We start from the raw sequence: 25,451 nt of genomic DNA, 5'->3' as shown, positions 1-25,451 counted from the left end.
CTTACCTACCCTCATTCTCACAGGCAAGTTCATCTGTCCTACTGCTGTGGCATTCCATCACTGGCATTAGAGCCCATTTTGATGTATACTGAAGACCAACTGAGACATCCAGCCTCATGGACTGAACAATTAACAATGAACAAATACCCCACGTTTACAAATGATTGCTATAACACCCCAGAACCCTCTCCTGATGAACATCCTGCGTGTGTGTGCGCGCACACACACACACAGTATCTTACAGAATGATTTAAAGTACCTGTAACGCTCTTCTAATTCTCAATCTTTCAGAGATACATTGATGCTCCTCTTCCAACTTCTTTTCCTATTAACCTGTCATCTTTTTTCTCTTCTCTTACTCCTCAACAATGACAAACACCTTCTAGTGTGTTTTCTGGCTCTGTTAAATGCATGTTACTAGACTGATGTCCATGTAGGCTCCTTTATGTAGCAACACTCCCCACAGTTTTGAGGGCATGAAATCTTGGGACTAAGTAAGGAAATCTGCCTGAGTTAGGAACCTAGTACCCAAAGAGAAGATGAGAAACATCAGGTCCTACCTTTCCCAAGAATAATGACAGACAAACCTCGCAGTAACAAAACCAGAAAGTCAGGCAGAAAGATTACTCACAGCTAAAGCAAAACTGAAAAAAATAGGCCCATTCTACAGTGTACACTGGCATGCATTAAACTTGGGGAAAATAAATATGCAGCACAAGGCCCCATTGACCAAGCTATAGTTTGGTTCAATTTTTATTTCCTCTCTGTCATTCAGCTAGAAGTCAGTGGGGTTTATGACGAGGAAGGAGGCTACTTTAGAGACCTTTCTCCATTAATCTCGAGTTACCATCTATGTCACTGATTTTCTTTTATGATGAAATATGTGTCCTAACTTTAGAAAAGCTTTACTTTAGCTTTCCAAGCCTGCCAGTATTTCACAAATGTTTTAAAATGAAGAGTCAATCAAATTTAGTCTCTTTAAATACACAACAGCAGCTCATAGGATCAGAGGTGAGGAGGACACAACACCAGAAGTAACTGGGACCAGTGGGACCCAGGAACTTCCCCTGACCAGTGGCACAGGTTCCTTTTAGTCTGGGCCAGTGCCCTGAGTAGACCTTGGGTGTGAACTCTGCAGCCAGTCCCACAACACCCAGAGGAAGCTCCATTCCTGGTTGCTCTAACAGGCCCAGGATCCCAGGATCCCAGGATCCCAGGATCCCAGGAAACCAGTTTAGTCACACCAGCATCTCAGGGTCCCAGAGGCAGCTTGACTCATAGGAGCTCTGATGAACCCAGGATATCAGGATCACAGGATCCCAAAATCGCAGGATCACGGAGAAAGCTGGACTCTGAGGAGTTCTGACACAACCAAGAGCACAAGAAGGACAGTCTCCAGTCAGATACATCGAGGGCAGGTAGCACTAGAGATAATCAGATGGTGGGAGGCAATCATAAGAATATAAGCAACAGAAACCAAGGTTACTTGGCATCATCAGAACCCAATTCTCCCACCATAGCAAGTCCTGGATACCCCAACACACTGGAAAATCAAGATTCAGATCAAAAATCACTTCTCATGATGGTGATAAAGGACATTAAGAAGGATATTAATAACTCCTTTAAAGAAATACAGGAGAACACAGGTAAACAGCTAGAAGCCCTTAAAGAGGAAACACAAAAATCCCTTAAAGAATTACAGAAAAACACAATCAAGCAGGCAAAGTAAATGAACAAAACCATCCAAGATCTAAAAATGTAAATAGAAACAATAAAGAAATCACAAAGGGAGACAACCCTAGAGTTAGAAAACCTAGGAAAGAGATCAGGAGTCATAGATGCAAGCGTCACCAGCAGAATACAAGAGGTAGAAGAGAGAATCTCAGGGACAGAAGATAACATTGAAAACATTGACACAACAGTCAAAGAAAATGCAAAAAGCAAAAAGCTCCTAACCCAAAACATGCAGGAAATCCAGGACACAACGAGAAAAACAAACCTAAGGATAATAGGTATGGAAGAGAGTGAAGATTCCTATCTTTAAAACCCAGTAAATATCTTTAACAAATTATAGAAGAAAACTTTGCTAACCTAAAGAAAGAGATGCCCAAGAATATACATGAAGCATATAGAACTCCAAATAGACTGGACCAGAAGAGAAATTCTTCCTGTCACATAATAGTCAAAATACCAAATCCACTAAACAAAGAAAGAATATTAAAAGCAGTAAGAGAAAAAGGTCAAGTAACATGTAAAGGTAGACCTATCAAATTACAACAGACTTCTCACCAGAGACTATGAAAGCTAGAAGATCCTGGGCAGATGTCATACAGACCCTAAGAGAACAGAAATGCCATCCCAGGCTATTATACCCAGCAAAACTCTCAACTTCCATAGATGGAGAAACCAAAGTATTCCATGACAAAACCAAATTTACAAAATAGCTTTCCACAAATCCAGCCCTACAAAGGATAATAGATGGAAAACACCAAGGAGGGAAACTACACCATAGAAAACACAAGAAAGTAATCTTTCAACAACCCCAAAAGAAGATAGCCACACAAACATAATTCCACCTCTAACAACAAAAACAACAGGAAGTGGGTTGGGGATATAGCTCAGTGGTAAAGCGCTTGCCTAGCAAGCACAAGGCCCTGGGTTCAGTCCTCAGCTCAAAAACAAAAACAAACCAAAAAAACAGGAAGTAACAGTCATTTTTCCTTAATATCTCTTAAAATCAATGGACTCAATTCCCTAATAAAAAGACTTAGACTAACATACTGGATATGTAAACAGGACCCAGCATTTTGCTGCATACAGGAAATGTACCTCAGTGACAAAGACAGACACTACTTCAGAGTAAAAGTTTGGAAAACAATTTTCCAAGCAAATGGTCCCAAGAAACAAGCTGGAGTAGGCATTCTAATATTGAAAAAAATCAACTTTTAACCAAAAGTTATCAAAAAAGATAAGAAAGGACACTTCATACTGGCCAAAGGAAAAAATCTACCAAGATGAACTCTCAATTCTGGACATCTATGCTCCAAATTCAGGGGTACTCACATTCATAAAAGAAACTTTACTAAAGCTCAAAGCACACATCGCACCACACACAATAATAGTGGGAGACTTCAACATCTCACTCTCAGACAGATCATGGAAACAGAAACTAAACAGAGACACAGTGAAATTAACAGAAGTTATAAACCAACGGTTCTGGCAGATATTTATAAAACATTTCATACTAAAGCAAAAGGATATACCTTCTTCTCAGCACGTCATGGTACCTTCTCCAAAACTGACCATATAATTGGTCACAAAATAAGCCTCAACAGATACAAGAAAATTGAAATAATTCCATGCACACTATCAGATCACCACGAACTAAGGTTGGTCTTAAATATCAACAAAAACAACAGAAAGCACACATATACATGGAAGCTGAACAACGCTCTACTCAATCATATCTTGGTCAAGGAAGAAATAAAGAAAGAAATTAAAGGCTTTTTGGAATTTAATGAAATGAAGATACATTATACCAAAAGTTATGGGACACAATGAAAGCAGTGTAAGAAGAAAACTCATAGCTCTGAGTGCCTCCAAAAAGAAACTGGAGAGAGATTATACTAGCAGCTTGACAGCACATCTGAAAGTTCTAGAACAAAAAGAAGCAAATACAGCCAAAAGGAGTAGATGGCAGGAAATAATCAAACTCAGGGCTAAAATCAACCAAATAGAAACAAAAAGAACTATACAGAGAATCAACAAAAGCAGGAGTTGGTTCTTTGAGAAAATCAACAAGATAGATAAACCCTTAGCCAGATTAACCAGAGGGCACAGAGACAGTATCCAAATTAATAAAATAAAAAATGAAAAAGGAGATATAACAACAAAATATATCTTAAAATAATTATTCTGTCTGTTGAAAATTAACAGTTGAAAATACTAAAATCATGTTCTACAATCATCATGGAAATGTTATTGATAATTTTTCTCACTGTGCTTGATATTAGCATTTTCTTAATGTTTAACTTCAAGAGTTTTTGTTATTTGAAATTTATAAGATATGCTTACTGATAAAATAATTTCTCTCCTAGAAACACTGATAATCTTTTTTAAGTAAACTGATTGTTTGACAATGTATACAGATATATAATGTGTTTTAGATACTCTCTCACTACATCAGGTGGTATCATATAAGGGCCTTTGAATATATTTCTTAATAATTCATTTTTAATATTTTATTCTCTCTTACAATTTTGTATGCTTTGAAACAATTTAGTATTCAACATTAGATATAGGATCCTTACAAATGACATTGTTCCCAAATTCAAACCAGTATGTTGGCTTTGTAAGTAAAATTGTATTTTACCTTGGGAAATCTTAAGGAACAACAAAGTTCCCATTGTGGTAGTTAAATATTCCTTCAATAACAAAGTGCTATGGTTAGAATGTTTGTCCTGCTTCTAAGACTGATATTGACAACTTGATTCCTGGCAACAGTATGAAGATGAAGGGCTTTAGACACAGGCTACGTCAAAAGACTTCATTCTCATAACTGATTAGTGCCCTGTAAAAGGGATTGAGGGGACCAGCTATAATGTTTTTGTTCTTCCTGCCTGCCTGCCATTTGATACAGCACTCACCAGCACTCTACCAGAGGACACAATAGCCATTTACCATCTTGGAATTAGATATGGGCCTCTCACCAGATCTCAAACCTGACAGTGCCTTAACCCTAGACTATTTGGCCTCCAGAAGTATGTAAAAAAATTAACATTTTTAAGTTACCCAGTCTCAGGTATTGTATTACAACAGCACAAACTAAGACATGAAACTTATTTCTGAAGTGCACTGTGGAGAAGCAACAGTTGGAAGAGACTGTTAACTTGTGAGGGAACAACACGACGTAGTCACTGTGGTCCACTGGCTACCATGAAGGTGAGTCAGGGGTTAAATATGAAACCCTCATCATCGCCTTCTCACAACAAACATGGTACTGTTCGAGGAATTAAATGTTGTGTACAAATAGTAAGGAAAAAGAGGAAACTAACTGTTTCAATTTGATACATACCTATTGTCGAGAAAAGTGTTGGGAAATGCAGGGAAAGGGCCAGGCAGGCAGGCCCCTCTTTGAGGTTCATGTGTGGTGCTAGCATATACGTTTAAGAAATAGCTGTGTATAGGAATGTTCAGGACATCTTGATTTCAGCTTCATGCTAGATTCTAAGGTATGAATGACCTCTGGGCAAATCTGGCCTTTGTAATTGTAATCCATTCATTATATTGTAGAGCTCCTCGCTCCTCCCCTCTCCCCCTCTCCCCTCTCTCTTCTTCTTCTTCTTCTTCTTCTTCTTCTTCTTCTTCTTCTTCTTCTTTGCTCTCTCCCTCTCCCTCTCTCTTTCTCTCTCTCTGCATAATTTTTATTTAACTCCCTTAGCATTTATTATTAAATTATCATATACTTGTCTTGAAAACCAAAAAAATTATCATATACTGAAATGCAGAAAACATAAAGCATTTATTTTTCAGTCTGAGATCAACTTTCTCTGAAGCCATGTCCCAATCCATCAGTGCATGCTGACACCCACCATCACTGGGCACATTCTCATCTCCTGTCTGACTCTGACTTGGCAATCATGCTGGAATTCAATGTCCTTAGAAACATGAACCCACATATTTAATTGGCATTGATAAAATCCCTACTCTATTCCCTTAGATACTAGAAAATACCTGAACCACAGAAGTATAGGAGATGTTTTGCCCTAAACACTGAGGAATTTTATAGGTGAACCCCACACACCATTGATAAATGCTATGATTGTGTTTTTTGCCAAGGTGATTATTACTAATTTATCCAAGAAAATTGACTGAAATGAAATCAAATATAAAACAATAATCTATTAAAACATAGAGAATTAATACCGAGACTGGAGACCCATCAGCAGCTAAGTTCCCTGAGAATCAGAAAGGAAAAATGTCTTCTCAGAGCAGAGCCAATGGGAAAACATTAACAGGGCCAGAGGTCAGGTTTCTTTCTCTTACCCAATAATTCAAACTCCAAAGATGCCACTTTTCCAGCACTAATGGACAGGTAATTAATAAGCTCACTAAACCCAATGGGAGGAATACCGAGCTATTTCCAATGAAATAAATGATGTTTGGAAGACTTCACTAGCTGTTGCCTCGGGGTTCTGTGCTCAGGCTGCAGTACCAGCAGCCAACACACAGGCTATAGTTACAGAAGACCAGCTCTGATTTTAAGATCCAGCTTGGAGTGATTCACACAACATTTGCTCAGTCACATCTAGAGATCAACTCCTGTCACGAAACCAAACAAGCATACCAGCAAACCAGCAAACGTCAGAAAACTGAGTGAGCTGATGGCGGGAGTTAACAACAAAACAAAAATAACAACAGAAACTCTGGTTCTGTGAGGAGACGTCTCACCTGGAAACTAATGGGTCTAGCAAATGATACAGTCCCCTCTGGTCTTGTGCATTAAACATTGGCTCTTGATTATTATCTCAGTTAACTCTTCAGGGTAGTGAGACCATGCTCAGAGACATTGAAATCTCCCCACTGTCCAGCATCCTACACATTTGCTCATTCCTGCGTGAGGCTACCTGGAAACATGGATGGAACTTTATAGAAGGCAGTTCAGGGGAACAGTCAGGACTATGGGTAACCAGTTAAAAAAATCTCAACTTTGTGTTTACTAACTATGTGACTCAACAATGAATGTATACCAGCCTCAGCCTTAGTTTCAACTGTAAGATGTAGAAATCTATCAAGGTGGCATGTGATGTTGCCAGACCAACAGCTGGTGAGGGCAATGGAAGGAAATATATGAGAGAGAGAGAGAGAGAGAGAGAGAGACAGAGAGAGACAGAGAGAGACAGAGAGAAACAGAGAGACAGAGAGAGACCTGGCTGTGAGTGCTGGTCTAATATTAAATGTAGAATCATTAACTTTAAATTATAATCATAACTAATTATATGCCCATCTCCCCTTTCCAGCCTAGTCTTGGAAGCCCAGGAAATGTATTCTTGATTCTCAGATCTCTGAGCAGCTTTCTTGATGACTGTCCCTTTAACAAGCCCAAAGAAATATCTGCTGTTCAGAAGGTGTTTATATTAAATACAGGGTGCTGTGTTGTGCCCTAAGGTTCAATTTGTTCAACTTTGGATCACAACATCATGTAAGGCTACATAGTGGTATGTGGGCATTGCAATCTGAATGCACAGCAACCAAAAGTGAATCAAACTGAAACACATAACTAACTTGGGTTACTGGTAGCACCTGGCTGAATCACCTGACTTCATGGCAGCCTCAGTTCTGAACACACAGCATGCATGCTTGCACCATGCATGCTGTCACATTAGCAAACATTGTCTCTACTCAAAACTATTCAACACTGTGTATTGTTCTCCCTGTACGTACAACATGTTCTGTCCTTACAGCAAGAGGACGGTGTAAGTACCGCCCACAAAGACTGGATGTTTCCACTCTCTTTCTTCAGCCTGTAAATAGCAAGTCAGTACATTTGTGGATTGTCTGGTTTCAGAATGTTTGACTTTTAAGGTTTCTGTTTGAATTGGTAACTTGGTTCAAAAAACAATCATTACGTGAACTATAGGTTGGGATTATAGCGAGTTTCCTACAGTTTCTGAAATGGCCTTAAATATGCTTTTGCCTTTTTGTACAATAAAAAGTGTCAGTCTTAGCACTGATGGTGACTAAGTCAGAATATCGGACTCACTGAGATGCTCTGCTCCCTGCAGGACCAAATTCAGTCAAGTCATAATTATTTTTATGTAGAGACAAATAATTACGTCCATCTCATTAGTGTGAAATTTTCATTTTCTCTTTAATAAATGGTAGAAGTATATGTTCTATAGTTGTTTTAAAATGAATGCCTTCATATTTATCATCAGCAAATTATTTGTATGACTATTTCATATATCTGTATATCTGGCATTGCATAAAAATTTCTCAGGGAAAATTTTCCCAAGTAGAAAAGGCTTAAGAATCTTATACTAAAGTTCTAGTGTGTTTCCCTTCTAGTGCTTCAGTCCAAGCTCACTCCTCAGACAAATGATGCCCTTCCCCACCCCAGCCTCAGGCTACTAATGAGGCCAAATACAATAGCTCTTATATTATCTGTATTCTGCCAATGACTATCACAAATTCCACATGGTGGGAACTGATCAACACATATGCACTGAATTTTTAAGAAACACATGGAATATGTCTTACAGTTCACTTCATACTTTCAGAGATATGCAGAAGCTCTGTCAAGCAGATTAAAGACAGAGCCATGAGTTCAAACCTCAGCTGCACCATTAATGAGCTGATGAACCACTGGTAATACATAAGATCCAAATGACCCCATCTCAGCTGTAAAATGATAGTGATAGGGGGTGTGCTAAGTGATTGTTCCATATAACTGTCAATAAGTGGCACTGGATGTAATAGGTATTCTCTAAGAATTAGCAATTACTAATTTGTTTATGGTTTGCTTTTCCCAACAAAATGTCTGGAATAAGTTTTTCTAATCCCCTAAGTCATTTCTCTTTTATATCAGAAAACAAAATATGACATCCTTATTTCAAATTTCAAATTGATTTGCAGCAGAAAGCAAATTACAATCTCAAGAAACTTCTAAAAATTTTAAGAAGAAATGTATTTATACTAAATATTCTTAAAATAAAGCTCCTCGGTGGCCCCAGATATTATGTAGTATAAGACTATTCCAGATCTCTTACGTTGGAACTATCCCAGCGGCATTTGGCATGACTTTACACAAATGAAAAAGCCATACTGACTTGCAGAACTGTTCTCATAAATACAGGCACACACACACACACACAAGCACATGTGCACACACACATGTATACACAGACACACACACACACACACACACACGGCAATAAATTAAGTCTCACTCATGTGCTGACCTCAGCCTCCATCATGAACCTTGTTGCCCTAGTAAGAAAAATAAAAAAAATTAAAAGTTCTGTCCAGGCTTTGTCTCCCCATCACTTAGAGCTAACCCCAGTGGTCAGGACCCTCAAGCCTTAACATTCAAATCACTGTACTTGCGGGTGATGCTTCTCTCTACCATAGAGAGAAGAGCAGAGAAATGACAAAAGAAACAGCAAGAGAACTTATGTACCTTCAATACAGTAATATTCCAAGCGAAGCTCTCAATGGCCTTGTTGAGTTTTCTTCCCTTCAAGCCTTCCTTTGCCCCCAGATTATGAAGCTCCTCATGGAATTCCATCCCTTTGAAGCAAAACACAAGTAAGAAAAGTTAGATTGTATTTCTGGAAAACATGCATTTTTACCATGAAAATGTTCTCAGTAGAGTATGTTTATATTCCTCTGTTCACGCTCATAATTTCTAAATAAATTGAATTATCTCTGTGTCTATTCACTTAGAAGGCATCTAAAAATGACTGATGCAGGCTCTGTTTCACTCTGAGCATCCTGCATGCATAGAGAAGCACAAGGGACAATGAGGAGCAAAGCCTCCAATGGCTGCCACTGACCTTACGTGTCCTTTCCCAGGATTCTATGTAGAAGGCTGTGGGAGGCCGAGGTAAGCTCGGGAGAGTGCGCACATCATTTGCTTTGGTTAATGAGCCAGCCCTATGGCCTCAAAGCAGGCCGTTGAGCCCATGCAGTTAAAACGGGAATTAGAAGATTTCATCTCAAATAAAAAGACTTATAAAAAAATCTCAGGAACACCCATATGTTTTGTATTTCAGAGTGGCCTTTCATATACTTTCTGCTCTACCATTCACTCGGGCTTGAATGTCACAAACTACATCACTATCATCTTCTGAAGCCCTTCCCTAGGAACCTCAAGATAAGAATCATAGTCTCTTCTGGACAACTTGTTCCATCTTTGGAGAGCTGCAACTGACTCTGAGCCAAGATCTCCTTTCCCAGAGCTCATATTCCTCAGTGCAAGCTGGCCTTGGAGTAAGGAGCTCTAATCTCTCACCCACAGATCAGCCCTTTATATGTATAAAGAGATTAGATTAAATGCCTTTGGACTCTCCTCTGCACTGAGCATTCTAACTTGCTTCTGTTCATTGGTGACCCATCTTTGAGGTGACATCCAGGCAGGGCCACTAAACCAGTTGGCTTTCTGTATTTGACTAATACAGACAGCTCCATCTGGGAGTGCACAGTGTCCTACCTGGGCGTGAAACATCCCACCATTGGGTAGGGATTTCACACATTGTTCCAGTCACCTTGGTTTTATTACTGTAGCCTAAAATCACACTGACTTTGCAGGAGCACAGAGACCAGGCTTCCATGCTAGATCACCCACTCACTAGTTGTGTGAGTTTGAACTTGAAATGCTGGGCTTCACTCTCTTCACTGGGGAAACAGTGGGAGTGTCACCAGATGGGACTGTGGTGAAGATCAAACGGGTCAATGAACATAGAGCTTCAAAGCACCGCCTGTGCTTCTGTGTGCATCGGATAGTTTGATTGTTGTGTTTTTCTGTCTAAAATAGCCAAAGTTGCTCACTGGTAAGACTAGTAAAAACCATTTATTTCCAAGCTAGTCAACTCCATTATGTGTTGACATGAAGACTGGATCATTCACCAGCCTCTTACATGTCCCACCCAGAAAGGAATCTGATGGACAGTTGTTAAGAGGACAGAATAAGATAGTGCATGTTCCTCAAACATCATAAGCACACTGATAAGCAGCACTGTCCTCTGTCTCTCCTCATCATCAGCATCACTTCATGTGTGGAGGGAGGAGCACATGGATCCAAGAAACAAAAGCTCACTGATGCAGATGAAAGTGAGAATAAACAGGTATCAGTGGATACACAAGGATGCATGACCCCCTCCCATCCTTAATGAAAGAACAAATCTAAAATGAGAATCGGGAAGAGCCAAAACACAGAAGTAAATAGGACTATGGTTCAAATCCTAACTGTGAAGTGGGTTTTAAACGGCCACATAAAACCACAACTTCCCCACTAGCAGTGAAAAACTCTAAGAGGCCCCCAACCACAAGGGTTTATCCATATGTCCTCATCTCTCGACCTCTTCAAACATTACCCTCCTATACACAAATATAACCTGCTACCACCTAAGGGTCTCCTTTACCAGACAAAGGCAAATATAACTTAAACTGCAAACACTGTTCTGAAATATATTAATTTTATGTGGAAGAACAGAAACTTTTTGAATCTGCTATAACTTGTCATTGTGGTTTCTAAACAAAGTAGAAAAAAACAAAACATATTACCTGCTTTCTGACACTGTACAATCTTTTCCTGAACTGTGTCAGCCATTTCTATGAGGACCCGGCTCTCTTGAATCATCTGTCACAAAACATCAAAGAGTGGTTGTTAGGAATCCTTAAACTGGCTCACTGGGAAGACAATGCATGGAGATGCTCTCAAAATATATCCAGGAATGAGGGAGAATCATGAGAGATGGGGAAAGATGCAAAAATCTCTGTCCCAGCTCTCACCCAGTCACTCAGACAAGAGTCACCTGTCTTACAATTGCACCAGTTGCATAACATACCAGACATGCAATGGGTGCCAAACAATAATTGGTGAGTAAATGAATACAGATTATAAATTAGTCATCAACACCATAAAAACTCGTGAAGGTTTAGACTGAATAAACTGTTGATTTACACTAACACCTTCAATTTCCAAAGAGTAATGCCCAGTGTAACGGAACATGCCTGTTACCACTGCCTGTGGGAAGCAGGGTCAAGAGAGTGACTGCAAGTTCAAAGCCAGCCTGTTTGCCTGCCAAAGGACAACCGGAAATATATAGTGAGGTGTAGGCCAGCCAGGGCTAAACAGCAAGAAAGAAGAAAAAAGATCAAGGGATAGAAAAGAAGACAAGGGAGGAGGGAGAAAAGACAGGAGAAGGGCTTGTAGGCTTAAAACAATTCATCAAATGGCCACTGGTGGCCAGGGGCAGTGCAGCTATCAAGTAAAAAACATCAGAGGGAAATCCCACATGAACCCAACCTAATTTAGTCTTTTTCAGCATTTACAAATGCATTATCAGTTGAATTTTTATTCTCAAAACTCATCAGATGTTCCAATGAGTCATATCATAGACAAAACATTTTTTCTGACACTCAAGCAAGAGAAACATTCTCAGAGGCTGGACAAAACCCACATTTAACCTAACCAACATATGTTACTGCTATAGTCTGGAACTTAAATGGCCCCCAAGTCCCATGAATTAATGGCTGGATCCCCGGGAAGATGCTCATAGCAGGTGAAGGAAGCCTCCCAGGAGGTCTTCATGGCTTCAGTGGGGCTGTGGATGGAATCCCTCCTGCTTCTTCCATTTCAATTCCAGCCATGAGGTAAAGAGTTGACTCGGCCAAGTGCCATGACTATTGTCACACAGCACTCCACCAGAGACCAGTAACCAAAGTGTTTGCCTCATAAGCACTAGAACCTCTAAGATTATGGGCCCAAACAGACCATCTTTCTCTATAAAGAAATCTCAGATACTTGTTACAGTAATGGAAGTACAATTAATACATTCACATGCTTTTAAAATATGGACTTTAAGGCTTAGTGAATCTCAGATATCATAATCAACCCCTTTCTTTTGTAGATATAGAAACTATAAGGTTAAAACTTCTGACCAGTGAAATGGAATTAATTAATGATGGAGCTAAACTCAGAGTCCCCATTCCTGACACACAACTGCTTCCATTTTTGACTGTCATCTCTTTTATTTTACCCCCCATCACGCCCACATGAGAATGCCTGGGTTCACACACAGGAGCAGACCTGCTCCAGCCCACAGGCACAAACAAGGCCATATGTACCATCCATTACAACCAGATTCTAATCTGTTCCTTGGAAAGCTATCTTTTTAAAAGGTGACTGATAAATTCCTTTGATAGTATCTTAACTGAGATCAATTTGTTGGTTTTCCACTCAAACAAGAAAACATAGCATGATTCTCCAGTAAGAAGCCCTCTTTCTGTCAATTTGCAGCATTTTATTACAGAACCTCTTCGTGTGTAAGTGGACTATATTTCCTGCAAAATTCCACAATGTCACTACACCTGTGGCCAGCTCAGATGGAAGCATCCTCTTCGTCAACTCTGATTCTGCTGTCTAGACTGGCAATGTCATTTTCCCCTATATCACGTGAGGACCTTTTTCTAACGATCCTCTTATCTTTCATTGATATTTTCTACCTCTGTCTCTAGTCTCATCTCTTAACTTAAAAGGAGCTAACAAAACCACCAATGAAATATTTCAGTGGATTTAGGTAGTTGTCCCTATCTCCCCTTCCTATCAAATGCAGCTGACATCCATTGTGTGTGTGATGCTGTGCAGGACTGACTGTGATGGTCAGACATTGGCTCTGGCTGTCATCAGTTACCCTCTGACCAATTCTTTGTCCTAATCTCTCCAGTCCAGCAATTAACACTACTCATCATGCTCCCTCTGGAGTTCCCATGCTCTTATTTCCTCTTCCATTTCCACATATGAGAAACTACCTGGCCTCAGTTCTCATTTTCCTCTCTGTTGATCTCTTCTCTTGGTATTTTCATCCCTTCTTAGATTCATCAAACATTCTGTAGTCCCTATGACCATTTCATAGCAAGGCTCACCACTCTCAATTTCAGTGGTCCACAATTGTGGTTTCCAAGGTAGGAGGCTCATGTTCCGTGTGGCATGGCATGGGGGTACACATGATAGATATTTGATGTATGAGGTGAAACAGGACTTTTTAACATTTATTTTATTGTAAATAAGAAAAACATTAATTGTGCTACCTCACTAAACCAAAGTCACGTGTTCCCAAATGGTAGCCAGGGCATCACAGGGAAAGAAAGTAATTTCATGCTGGAAAGAAGCTGAAAGACAATTGCCACTCCCATGTTTCTTCCAGAGAATCACAACTTGCAAATGGCTGTAGAGCGGTAAACTGATCCCGTTTATATTATAGTGCTCTAAACTGCCTGGGCTCCAACAGGGAAAATGAAAACAACCTCACAAACCCAAGCAAATAGCACCTTACAATAGACTCTCCATAATGCCTTCATTCCTTCCCCAGACATGATGTGAGCTGAAAAACAATGATGATGTGATCAAATCTGCCAGGCACACTCATAGAACAGAAGAAAACTGTACGCTAGCTTCTACTCTTAACACACACACACACACACACACACACACATGCAAATATGCTAGTATTTTACTATGCATATACAGCTTATGATGAGAATATTTGCACAAAATGTAAAAAGAATGCTAAGTACTATTTCCTTGCCCTTCTCAATCCACTCCCAGGCTCAGACTTAGGCTCAGGGTAGGGAGTTTGATCTCTCTGGGCAGCACCATGCATGCTCTCCCACCTTCTGACTTTTCTTGACATCAGCCAAAGGAACCACTACCAAGTATCAAGAGTAGAAGTCAGTAGAGCAAAGGGGTTAGATAGCTGCCTCGACATGGTTCCTTCCCTGCTGGCCTATGGTTTTAGAACTTCCTCTCTGCAAGGCTCCAGACAGGGCAAGTGTAGAAAAGTACTGAGTGCCAAAAAAAGCTGCCCCTTACTTAATTAGGCCAGGGTTCCACCACAGATTTCCACTGTTGCTAACTGCTGGATGCTCACCACCCACTGTAGTCAAGCCCTTTTTGTTCCCCGCTCCCTGACCTTACACACTTGCTGTGTATCAAACCTCTGAGCCAGCCCAGCCTGCATATCCTGTGTTCAGGCCCAGCTTGAGAAGTGTAGATCTCACCACTCAACAAAGAAGTTTCTTTTTGTAGCAGAAGACCATTACAGAACACTACTGCTGATCAAACTATAGAGAAAACCTGACTGTGGGGGGTGCCCAGCCCCAACTGACAGATTTACAACACAATTTTTATACTTTATGCTCAGGAAATAGCACAGAAGAGGGGGCAGAGCCAGAAGCCCAGGAAGCCTGCTGTGAGCGTGAATACATCTTCTAGATAGGACAGGGAAGCTGAACTGATGAATGGTAAGGTTTCATCCTATCATGACTCAAAAACTCTCCACAGATGCTAATTTTCTGTGGAATTCCATTTAAATTCATCGTCCCACCAAACTTTCTATTTAGAGTCACTGTAAGGATAGTTTATCAAAGACAATACCATTATGCAGAAAAAGAATATGAGCTGAGAGCGTATTTGCCTAACAGTACAGGGTTAAAGAAATATTTGAGAGTGGAACCCATGGATTGTGAGCACCAGACCTGAGCTTATCATGTGTTACTCTGAGATCAGTGTGAGCACCAGACCTAAGCTTATAGGTTACCCTGCAATTAGTGTTAAAGGTTGAGTTTCTACTTCAAGAACAAGTTGGGGAGCATCACTTAGCAGCATCCATCAGGCAAATTCATGAAAGTAGAAGCTTGCCATGGCTGCATCTTCTAGACAGAATTCACAACATATGTCAGCCATTAGAGGCAGTCTCCATATGTAATAGTTAGAAGTTCTTTCATGCACATCCCTACTTTTTAAGGAAGGAGATAGACATTCAGACAGGTTCCTGCCTGAGAATATTTATGAAGCTTTGCAGATCCATTGCTCTTCTCTCCCCGCTACGAGCCATCTATCTTTTGCCTTCTTTCTAGTCAAAAACCAGATCTTGGGTCTCTAGGTCGTATGATGGATTATCTGTTCAAATTGTTGAAAGTTGATTCTTGATCTTAGAGTGTAAGCCATCGGTGTTCTGTTCAACATTTTCCCTGTGTTGGGGGGAGGTGTCCCTGATGGAGGAGTTGGAGAAGGGACTGAAGGAGCTGAGGAGGGATTGCAGCCTCATGGAGAGAGCAACAGTGTCAACAGGCCAGACCCCCTGGAGCTCCCAGGGACTGGACTACCAATCAAAGAATACACATGGAGGGACTCATGGTGCTGGCCACACATGTGGCAGAGAATGTGCTTGTTGGACATCAATGGGAGGAAAAGCCCTTGGACCTGAGGGTGTTCAATTCCCCAGTGTAGGAGAATGCCAGGGCTGAAAGACAGGAGTGGGTGGATGGGTAGGGGGGCACCCTCTTAGAGGAGGGAAAAGAGGGATGGATGGGGGGGTTCTGGAGGGGAGACCTGTAAAGGGGAAAACATTTGAAATGTAAATAAAGAAAAATATCCAATTAAAAAAAAGTGTTTTTCTACTTGAATTCTATTAAACGCAGCGCCTTTGTTAATGGGACTACTGCCACTTAGATCTTTGCAAACTAGATGGGGGCAGTTCTCTGAAGTTTTGAATGTTCTCTGTTAAATGGGACAAATACAAGCACCATTTGTAGACTGACATCTCTTTGATTTTAAGCACTCAACCCCCTGAACATAGTCAATTCTCTATGAAACAAAAACAAATATAAACCTTGGGATCCTTGCCAGCTGCTGGGAAGCCGGCAATGATGTGATCCGTGTGCAGGGCTTAGCCTCAGGTCACACTACCCAGCCTGACTTATAACAGGACAAGACAACAGAACCTGAGCAGAGCCGACCACATCCTCTGTCTCCACATTTGTGGTGGTGACAATTCGAGACCATTACTGCTTTCTTCATAAAGGGATCATTATATCTTCTCAGTTGTTCTACTTCTAAAGCAGCTGCCAACTAACCTTGAGGAATTGCTTGAAATGTTGGTTTTTACCCAGCTCTTAGTACAATTTCTCTCATTCATACAAAATGCCAGGTGGGGAGATTTTATTAACTTCTCTGGTTGATGTGAATATCCGGCAAACAGTGACCTAAAGAAGGAACGGTTGTTTGGGTCACTTAAGGAAGACCAGCTGTCGTTAAGGAGAAGGTATAGTGGCTGGATCATGGGGCTGCTTCCTCACCTCCAGGGGAACCAGAAAGCCTATGGAGGGAGATGTGGGCGCTGGCCACTATTTTTCTCCTTCCTTTTCTATTCAGTTTGGGACCCTGACACTATTCTGCATGTCACCCACATTCAGAGTGGATCTTTACCTTCAATTCATCTTCTTTCTTTACAGATATATTCAAAGTTGTACCTTCTTCCTGCCCTGGGCTTCTTTACTCCAACCTAACTGATAAATGAATCATCACATGAAACCTCTCTACATTTTTCAGGCCAATTTGACTAGCTCAATGTCTTTAACTAAAGTGTTCCAAAAATTCAAGAAATAAGGAATACAGGTCAAATGAGAATGCATGTAAGCTAGATCCAAGAAGCGTCTTGAAATAATTCTTCTTGATGCATTCTTCATAGCCAATGTTGCTAAGAACCTGGTATCAAATAGAAATTGCAACCACTCAAGATGACAAGAATTAATTCATTATTCAACAACTGAAAAAAAAATGCATCATTTGACATTGCTGTACCCAAGAGTGAGGAGGTGTCCATGCACCAAGTTCATTGTTTTGAAATAGCTAGCTCCAGTTGGGCACACACACAGCTATTTTTCTGAGTTTTACCGCTGTACAAACTGGTATACTTTTTGAATTTCAAACTAATAGAACATTTTCCACAAACTTTACAATGGGAAAATGATGAGAAGAATATCTTTGATTTATTTACTTATTTCAATGGAAATTGCTTTTAATAAAAAGAACTATATTTCGGGGGCCAGGGATGGGGCTGGAGGGATAGCTCAGCAGTTAGGAGAGCAGGATGCTTCCTTCAAATGTGGATTCCAGCACCCAAGTCAAAGGGGCTCACAGTCTCCTGTAACTCCAGCAGATCAACAGCCTCTTCTGACCTTTGCAGGCACATGCATGCATGGAGGGGGGGGAAGGGAGGGGGAGGAGGGGGAGGGAGAGGGGAGAGAGAGGGAAAGGGAGAAGCTACTTCTTTAGGAAACTACAAACTTTTTTCCTTCTTGAGGCTAACAATCTTTTGACAATAACACTACTGCAACCCTATAGGTGGAGCAACAATATGAACTAACCAGTACCCCTGGAGCTCGTGTCTCTAGCAGCATATGTAGCAGAAGATGACCTAGTCGGCCATCAGTGGAAAGAGAGGCCCATTGGTCTAGAAAACTTTATATGCCTCAGTACAGGAGAATGCCAGGGCCAAGAAGTGGGAGTGGGGGGGGTGTGTGTGTGGGAGGTTATGGGGGACTTTTGGGATAGCATTGGAAATGTAAATGAAGAAAATACCTAATTAAAAAAAAAGAGAGATAGTAGAATTAAACTGGGCAGTGGTGGTGCACACCTTTTATCCCAGCACTTGGGAGATAGAGACAGGCAGATTGCTGTGTTCGAGGCCAGCCTGGTCTACAGAGTGAGTTCCAGGACAGCTAGGGCTACTCAGAGAAACCCTGTCTCAAAAAAACAAAAAGAGAGTAGAGTTAAGCCAACCCATTATTCTTGGCTTGACTGACTACTGTCCACTACTTCCGTTGCCAGATATGACTAGTTGGCAGTTGATTCTTTTTTGCTACATTCCTTCTTGTGCCAGTACAGCCAGCCCCTTTCCAAATCACAGTCTGACAGACTTAGTAAACTATTAATCTCGATTCATGCTCTCTAGACTGTCTGACTTCTTTATCATCAGAAAATCTCTTTCTCTTGCCTTAGTAAAGTTTTAACTTTTATGTTAATGTTAAATAATTCAGTCCAGACATCACCTCTGAAGACTGCTCTGGTTTGCCGTTTACAGTTGCAATCCCCTATAGCTTAATCGTCCTCTGAATGAGGCACTCAGAACACAAACTACCCAAAAGTTCTCACACTAATTTAAAAACACATAAAAGGTTAGAATATATTAAGCAAATAGATCTTGACTATCCATGAAAAATTAGGCAGGTAGAACATTAAAGAAGTAAAAAGTCAGCCATGCAAAGAAAAAAAAGCACATTAAAGGTCAGATAGCATTTTCATTTCCAAATTATTTGCAAATACAATTCTGCCAAGGGCCAGGGAGGCCAGGGTATGATCGTTGTTGAGTGGAGAAGGTGCACAGTGGCCCAGTGAAGTCTCGAAGGACTCTATGTGGTTTACAACCTGAGAGTTAAGACCCCTTTAGGAGCTGAAAAGACCCTTCCTTTCACGGGGCTCACAATCAAGATATCCTGCAGAGCAGATATCTACATCGCAATCACAATAATGAAGTAGCAACGAAAGTGGCTGATCACCCTCAGCACACTGTCACTGCTCCCTCCCTTCCCCTTTTAAGTTTTACCCTCATATTAGAACAACCACCCTAAAGAAAATCTCTACCACTTCACACAGAACCTTGCATAGAACAGACATCCAAAACTGTGTTTGTTCCTTGACTAATATAAAGACTAAGAATACAGACAGTGATATATCAAAAGGGGTATACTGATGCTGTGCATAAAGTCAATATATGAATGATCAATACAATCAGTTTTGCAAAAGGTCTTCACCTAAGTCATGTGGGATAGAAATCCCAAGGGTGAGGAATGAGGACATGGTGGGAAGTAAAACTGAAACTGGAGGAGGGGACAGGAATGGTAAAGGAGGCTGGCAGAATGGTCCTTCCGACTGGACAGGGAGCAAGTCACCAAGGCTGGCCCTGAGAGGGAAATAACAATGGAGCAACCCATCATACGCTAAAACTACACTATTTGCATCAGTAACAGATGCTTGCAGCTCTTGTTTAATCAACTAGAATTTATTGGAACATACTGTATGCTAACACGGTTTTAAAGAGAACAATGTGAGGCAATCAGGGTCTCTCCAACCTTACAAAGTACACATTCAAGTTGAGGGACTCAGAGAAGATAAAGAAAATTATTTATAAAAGATTGAGCAGATTAATATTTGACCTTTCTGAATAGCGTGGTGGAGAAATACCTATGAAATAGCATGGAAGTGGGGTCAGTAGTTGGAGAAGGGTCTCTCAGGAAATGACTGGCTAAGGATTAAGATACAACTTTCCAGGAATAAATGCAGTGTGCTTCATAATAGCCTGGAGACTAGAACAAGTTTGGTGTGAGTGAACAAAGTCAGGATGGCTTGGGGGAGGTTGAGGAGGGTAGTAAGACTACAGAGGCATTAGATCACAGAGCGCCCCAACTCTGGAGCTACCACGGAGTTGATGAAGTATTGTGGCATGATTTACTCCATGTTGTCACATGATCACTCTGGATCTACAAAGTATCTCAGGTAACTTCTTAAAAATAACCACAAACACTGATGCACTGAGAGCAGATGCCTGCCAATGCATCACAGTCCTGCAAACTGAAAGCAAGGCATTTTTTAATTCAGGGTCAATGGCTGCACAGGCACACCCCTCCTCGCCCTGTGCACTGTCGAAAGAAATAAGCAGTACACATGGCACAGTGCTCTCAGTCGCTTCTGTGGTGTGCTTGCTGCATAGCCCGCAGCAGGTTACCTTCACTCGGCTTACTACCAAATGAGAAGTCATTTCCATTGGCAATTATAACTGGACTCCATTTAACTATTCCTGCTTTCCATGCTAAACTACTTCAGAGTTTGTTAAAGCCTGGCTCTGCTAACAATTGTAAGCTGTGTTTTAAAAACAGAAATGAAAGAAGGCATAATATTAAAAGTTGGACTTAGCAGGTAAACCAGAAAGGACAAAGACACCATCAGACAGTGGTGATGTGAAGCAGAAACTGCCCAACCACAGCCTGAGAGCCATTCTTCTCAAGTCAGACCCAGCACCAGGGGCCAGCCACCCTCACAATGGCTTATTTTCCTTTCTCAGCTTACAAGGGAATAAGTGATGGCTGCTGTCTGTCTCTATGGCAACTAGTACCCTAATTTCACCTCTTAGACAGCAATTATATCTATTCACTGAACAGCTTTCAATCCCTACTCTTATGATGAAAAAATTGATTTCACAAGAAATGTGACCCAGGCAATAGGTGAGCCCCACCCAACTCTGCAGAAGCAGCCCTTGTACAAGCATCTTCGGGCAGAGTGCATTCAGGGGAGGCTTTTACACTGCAGGTGGAAAATGTTTATACCAAGTGCATTTCTCCTAGCTATTTTTAACGGTAAAATGTTAGTATTTTCTTCACCGACAGTTATTTTATTCAACTATAAAATTTATCGTGCTTATTAGAAAGAACTTGGTAAATACAGGAAGTGTATAGAAGAGAAGAAGTAAGAAAATAAGCTTCACTCATGACAAACAAGAGCAATCACTGTTGATGTCTTTATAGGATTGCATGTGCATATACATACAAACACATTTTAAATCTCACTGCTCATACACTATTGCAACCTGACTGCTTCACAAAACATATTCAGGTGTTCCCCATACAATTACTGGTCCTCCAAACAACTGGCTTTGATAGCTTCTCCAGAGTCCATGAGATAAATCCCCATCTTTTCACAATTATTTTAATTTAACTGTCTGTATAAATGTTTCCATATGTGTGTGATTGATCGCCTGTGGGGGCTGGAAGAGGAAGTGGTATCACCTGGAGGAGGAGCTACAAATAGATGTAAGCGTGGAGGGGCTGGGAATGGAACCCGAGGCCTTTACAAGAGTAGCCACAGCTCTGAACTACTGAGCTATCTCTCTAGTTTCTGGGTTCCTATCTGTAATTTAGCTAATCCCTCCATGTCAACATCATGAAAATCCAATATGTGTGTGTGTGTNTGTGTGTGTGTGTGTGTGTGTGTGTGTGTGTGTGTGTGTGTGTGTGTATCCTAGCAATAAGTCTGAAAAAGAAATAGATCAAATGAAATAATCATTTAAGTAATTTTATCCAACTTTTCTCCAACAATGTATATAACAATTTATTTTTGCAGTATAGGGAGAGAAAGAAAAATATCTTCCTAAATCCCCTTTCATGTATGTGTGCATATATGTATAAGTGTATGTGTGTGTGTAAGAGTGTGTGAATGCCTGTGTGCGTGCATGTGTGTGTAACTGTATGCATGTGTGTATGTGTGTGTGCAAATGTACACATGCTTTCATACATAAGCAAGGACCACAGATTAGTATTGCTCGCTACCATTTTTTGGACTGTGAGTGTATCTTTTACTGAACCTGGGGCTCACTGTTTTGGCTAAATAGCAGGTCAGGATGCTTCAGAGATCCACTTGCCTCCATTCCCCAGAACTGCAGTTACAGAGGTGTGTGGCTACATGTGGCATTTCATGTGGGTACTGCAGATTCAAACTCAGGTTCCCGTGCTAGCATAGTAAGCACATAACCCACCAAGCTATCACCAGCCCCCTGTCTTCTTAAGTTCCTGATTAAAAGCAGAAGGCATAGCTGGTGATTTAATGGACAGGGGAATGTCTAATAACATTACTTGTATGACATGGGATCTCATCTTACTCAGACTGGAATGGCCTTGGTCTTTGTGGCTCAAACAATCTTGCTGGAGTAGCTAGAACTATAAGGGCTTACCACCATACTTGATTTCATATATTAACTTATTTATATATTTATTGGAAACTTATTTTAAAGATAAATGTGCTGTGCATTTCACTGGTAAGTTTTTAGGCAAAAGGGGAAGCCTATTGACTTCTAAAGCAGAGGTGCACTGATGTCCACTCTCCTCCTACTTCTTAGGAACAGAAGAGACAACTTCTAGCTCCCTTGAAAAGACATGTTACATTGCTTTTTGCAATTAACTGTAGCTATATATCAACTCCAGGCTGATGAACAGGAAGGATAAGTAATATTTTTTGTCAGTAATTCCAGAAAATAATATCCTAAATGAAGAACGATATGTCTCCCCCATTATTCCTGATGTGTGGACTGCAAATGTTATAAATAGAGTGTAGGCAGCCATTTTGGACCTTGAAGATATTCAAGGAATAGAAGAATAGACAATTAGACAGAGCCTAGGCACCTAAGAACTTGGCAAAAGCATTTCCCCAGATAATTGCTGTCTAAATCCCCAAGTAAAAGTTTGCATGTTAAGCCATAATTGGATTGCTTTTTGAAAGATACATTACTTTTAAAATTTATTTCCTGAGAATTTCATATATCACATGTGGGAAAACTTACTCTTGATTGATATACAAAGTTTCTACATATTTCTATTGTTACTGGTTTGTAAGTGTTCTTCTAATTAAATATGTTTATTTATACCTAAGTAGGTACGTTAGATACTTTGTCATTTGCTGTTTAATTTTGTTTACAACATGAAACACAAAAATAAAGTTATCCACAAATCTAATCATCACACAAATTCTATTAAATATTCAGAATGAAGTCAGATAGTATAATTAACTGAGAAATGTTTACAGACACGCCATTTGTCTCAGCCATCATCAAGCAGTGCTGAGAGTTGAGCATCTCTCTGTCAGGAGCTATCAGTCAGAAGAAAAGGAGCCATGCGTCTGAGGACTGGGAAATCACTTACTCTTTGTCAAATCAGAGATCGTTCCATTTGCCATGTCCTCGGGTGGGGGCGGTGGGGGGAGGGCCTCCCTGCTGCTTAACAGATACTCAATGGCAAGCTCTGGCTGCCACCTCCAACCACACTTTAGAGGCAGCCAATCTTCTCTGGGCATTGGAATTCCACCCCCAGAACCCCTGCTTTTAGAGATGCCCATGCACTGAGAGAGGTAATGGAAAGTTGCAACCTCCTACCAGATCATATGCAGCCAGCATCCTCTTCTGCACATCTGGAATCGCACCCAGAGGCTCCAGGTAAGGAAAGCAGTCCTTCATCACCAGAGACACGGAGGGAGTACTGTCACTGGTGATGAGACGAGAGGACAGGGTTAACAGGCACTGTTTCAGACTGGCAATCGGCGGGAGTCCACACAGCTCCTTAACAGACACTATGGCGTTCTACAAGGAGAAAACATGGAATCACATGTCTGACCACATGGCACCGCACCCCAGTTTACACCCAAGTGAATTCACCAAATTATACCCTCAGAGACATGTACAGTGCAGAGCAGCCTGGATCACAGCCAAGCCAATCTGCTGCAACATGCAGAGGTAACACACACAGCTTACTCACGATCTGAACCATTGGCTTTAGTATTTACCAATGACCACAGACAGCCATCAGAAACAAAGCTGATTATGACTCAAGGATGCTCTGTGCTTTGCAGACATAGCAACAGGAATGTCCCCACACTAGCAGGACCTACACATGAATAGTGCATTCAAATTATATCATGGGGATCAGAAAAAGCGTCACACTAGTGAACTAGAAGCCATCTCTCTTAGCATCTTAAGCCAGTGGGGTATCACTGCTCACCAGCCTCCATCTGAGCAGCCAGCAATGTTGCCTTGTCAGCCCATCAGAAATGCACAGCACATACAGAAAATGAACTGCATGGACATCTTATTCATTGACGTTATAATCTTGAACAAAACTGAGGCACTATAATATTACAAAAATAATCTTCTACATACAAAGAGACCGGAACTTTTGCTGGGCCTCAGAACCAGAGTTAGTAATACGCCTTGAGGTCACTTAAGACTGATATCCTTCTGTGTACCCTGTTATTAAGAGAACAATGTAACAACCAATCTTACTTGCTGTGGATTTTCCATATAATCACCTTTTACACTCTAAGCTAATTAATAGCCTCATCTAAAGTTGTCTTCTCTTCCATGCCCCTGATCCAAGAGTAACATACACGTGAATGTATGCTATAGTAATAAATGCAGGAGATAGAAAATAGGTTGAAAGATCCTATGGATAGTGCCTGACAACCTTTGTTTGCTATCTGGGTCAGCTGGGGTCAGATTAAGTCAGTGACTTAATCCCTTGTAAAACTCTATTAAAGGTTTCTGTTAAGTATTCCCTCCTCCCCATGTGATGCTTTCTGTGCTATTCAATTAACACACAGCAAAAGCTCTTTGTTGTGGATACACAGGGACAGACATACTCAGAGAGAAAGTGATTCAGGAGACAGACAAGCAAAGGGACAGACTCACTCAGCAGACAGAGAAATGACAGGCGACAAAGGGAGAAAGGCGTCGATAATTCGAATCTGGGTTCACTGTTGGTTAAATGATACCATGGGAAGTGCTTTTAAATTTCTTTTCCTTAATGAGACAGTAACACATTTTAGGTACTCTGGGGCTATTATTAATGTGCTCAAACTAATGCTAAAGTAATAACTTGGGGAAATTGTGGCTGTTTTACATTTATTAATAATGAGCAACATCTAATCTACTGAATGTGTCATGAATTTATTAATCATCGTGGTATTTTAATTTTTACATATTACTCTCCAAATACTCCTTTATCGAAGCTGCTTTGTTAGGATTCCACTAATTATTAACTATGCCTAGGAAAGCCTTATAAACAGCTCTTCTTTCTGTGTATGTATATGTGGTGTGCATACATGTGTGTATGTATGTTTCTGTAGGGGGAAGCATTGCGGGGGCATGAATGAGACCTGGGAGCTCACCCTTTATTAATTGAGGCAGGTTCTCTCACTAGATCCAGAAATCATAAATTAGATAATGTAGCTCACCGTCCTAGTCAAGTGATTCCTGTCTTGCCCTTGGGCATGCACTGGGATTACAGAAGGT

The 25,451-nt window shown here is 40.8% G+C and overlaps 1 protein-coding gene across 1 annotated transcript in view; it reads right to left on the bottom strand.

The window, feature by feature from the left end:
- Plcl1 (phospholipase C like 1 (inactive)) overlaps positions 1-25,451 on the bottom strand; it is a 323,661-nt gene that overhangs the window by 29,765 nt on the left and 268,445 nt on the right. The window contains exons 3-5 of the mRNA XM_021168858.2: positions 23,541-23,744; positions 11,284-11,359; positions 9,179-9,288 (exon numbers count right to left, since the gene is read on the bottom strand). Coding sequence (XP_021024517.1) covers positions 9,179-9,288; positions 11,284-11,359; positions 23,541-23,744 — 390 coding nt within the window. The remainder of the gene's footprint in view (positions 1-9,178; positions 9,289-11,283; positions 11,360-23,540; positions 23,745-25,451) is intronic.

Source organism: Mus caroli, chromosome 1, assembly GCF_900094665.2.
Source record: "Mus caroli chromosome 1, CAROLI_EIJ_v1.1, whole genome shotgun sequence".
In the NCBI taxonomy this organism is placed as follows: domain Eukaryota; kingdom Metazoa; phylum Chordata; class Mammalia; order Rodentia; family Muridae; genus Mus; species Mus caroli.
The sequence above is the reverse complement of the archived record's forward strand: the minus strand, read 5'-3'. Positions and strand labels throughout refer to the sequence as shown.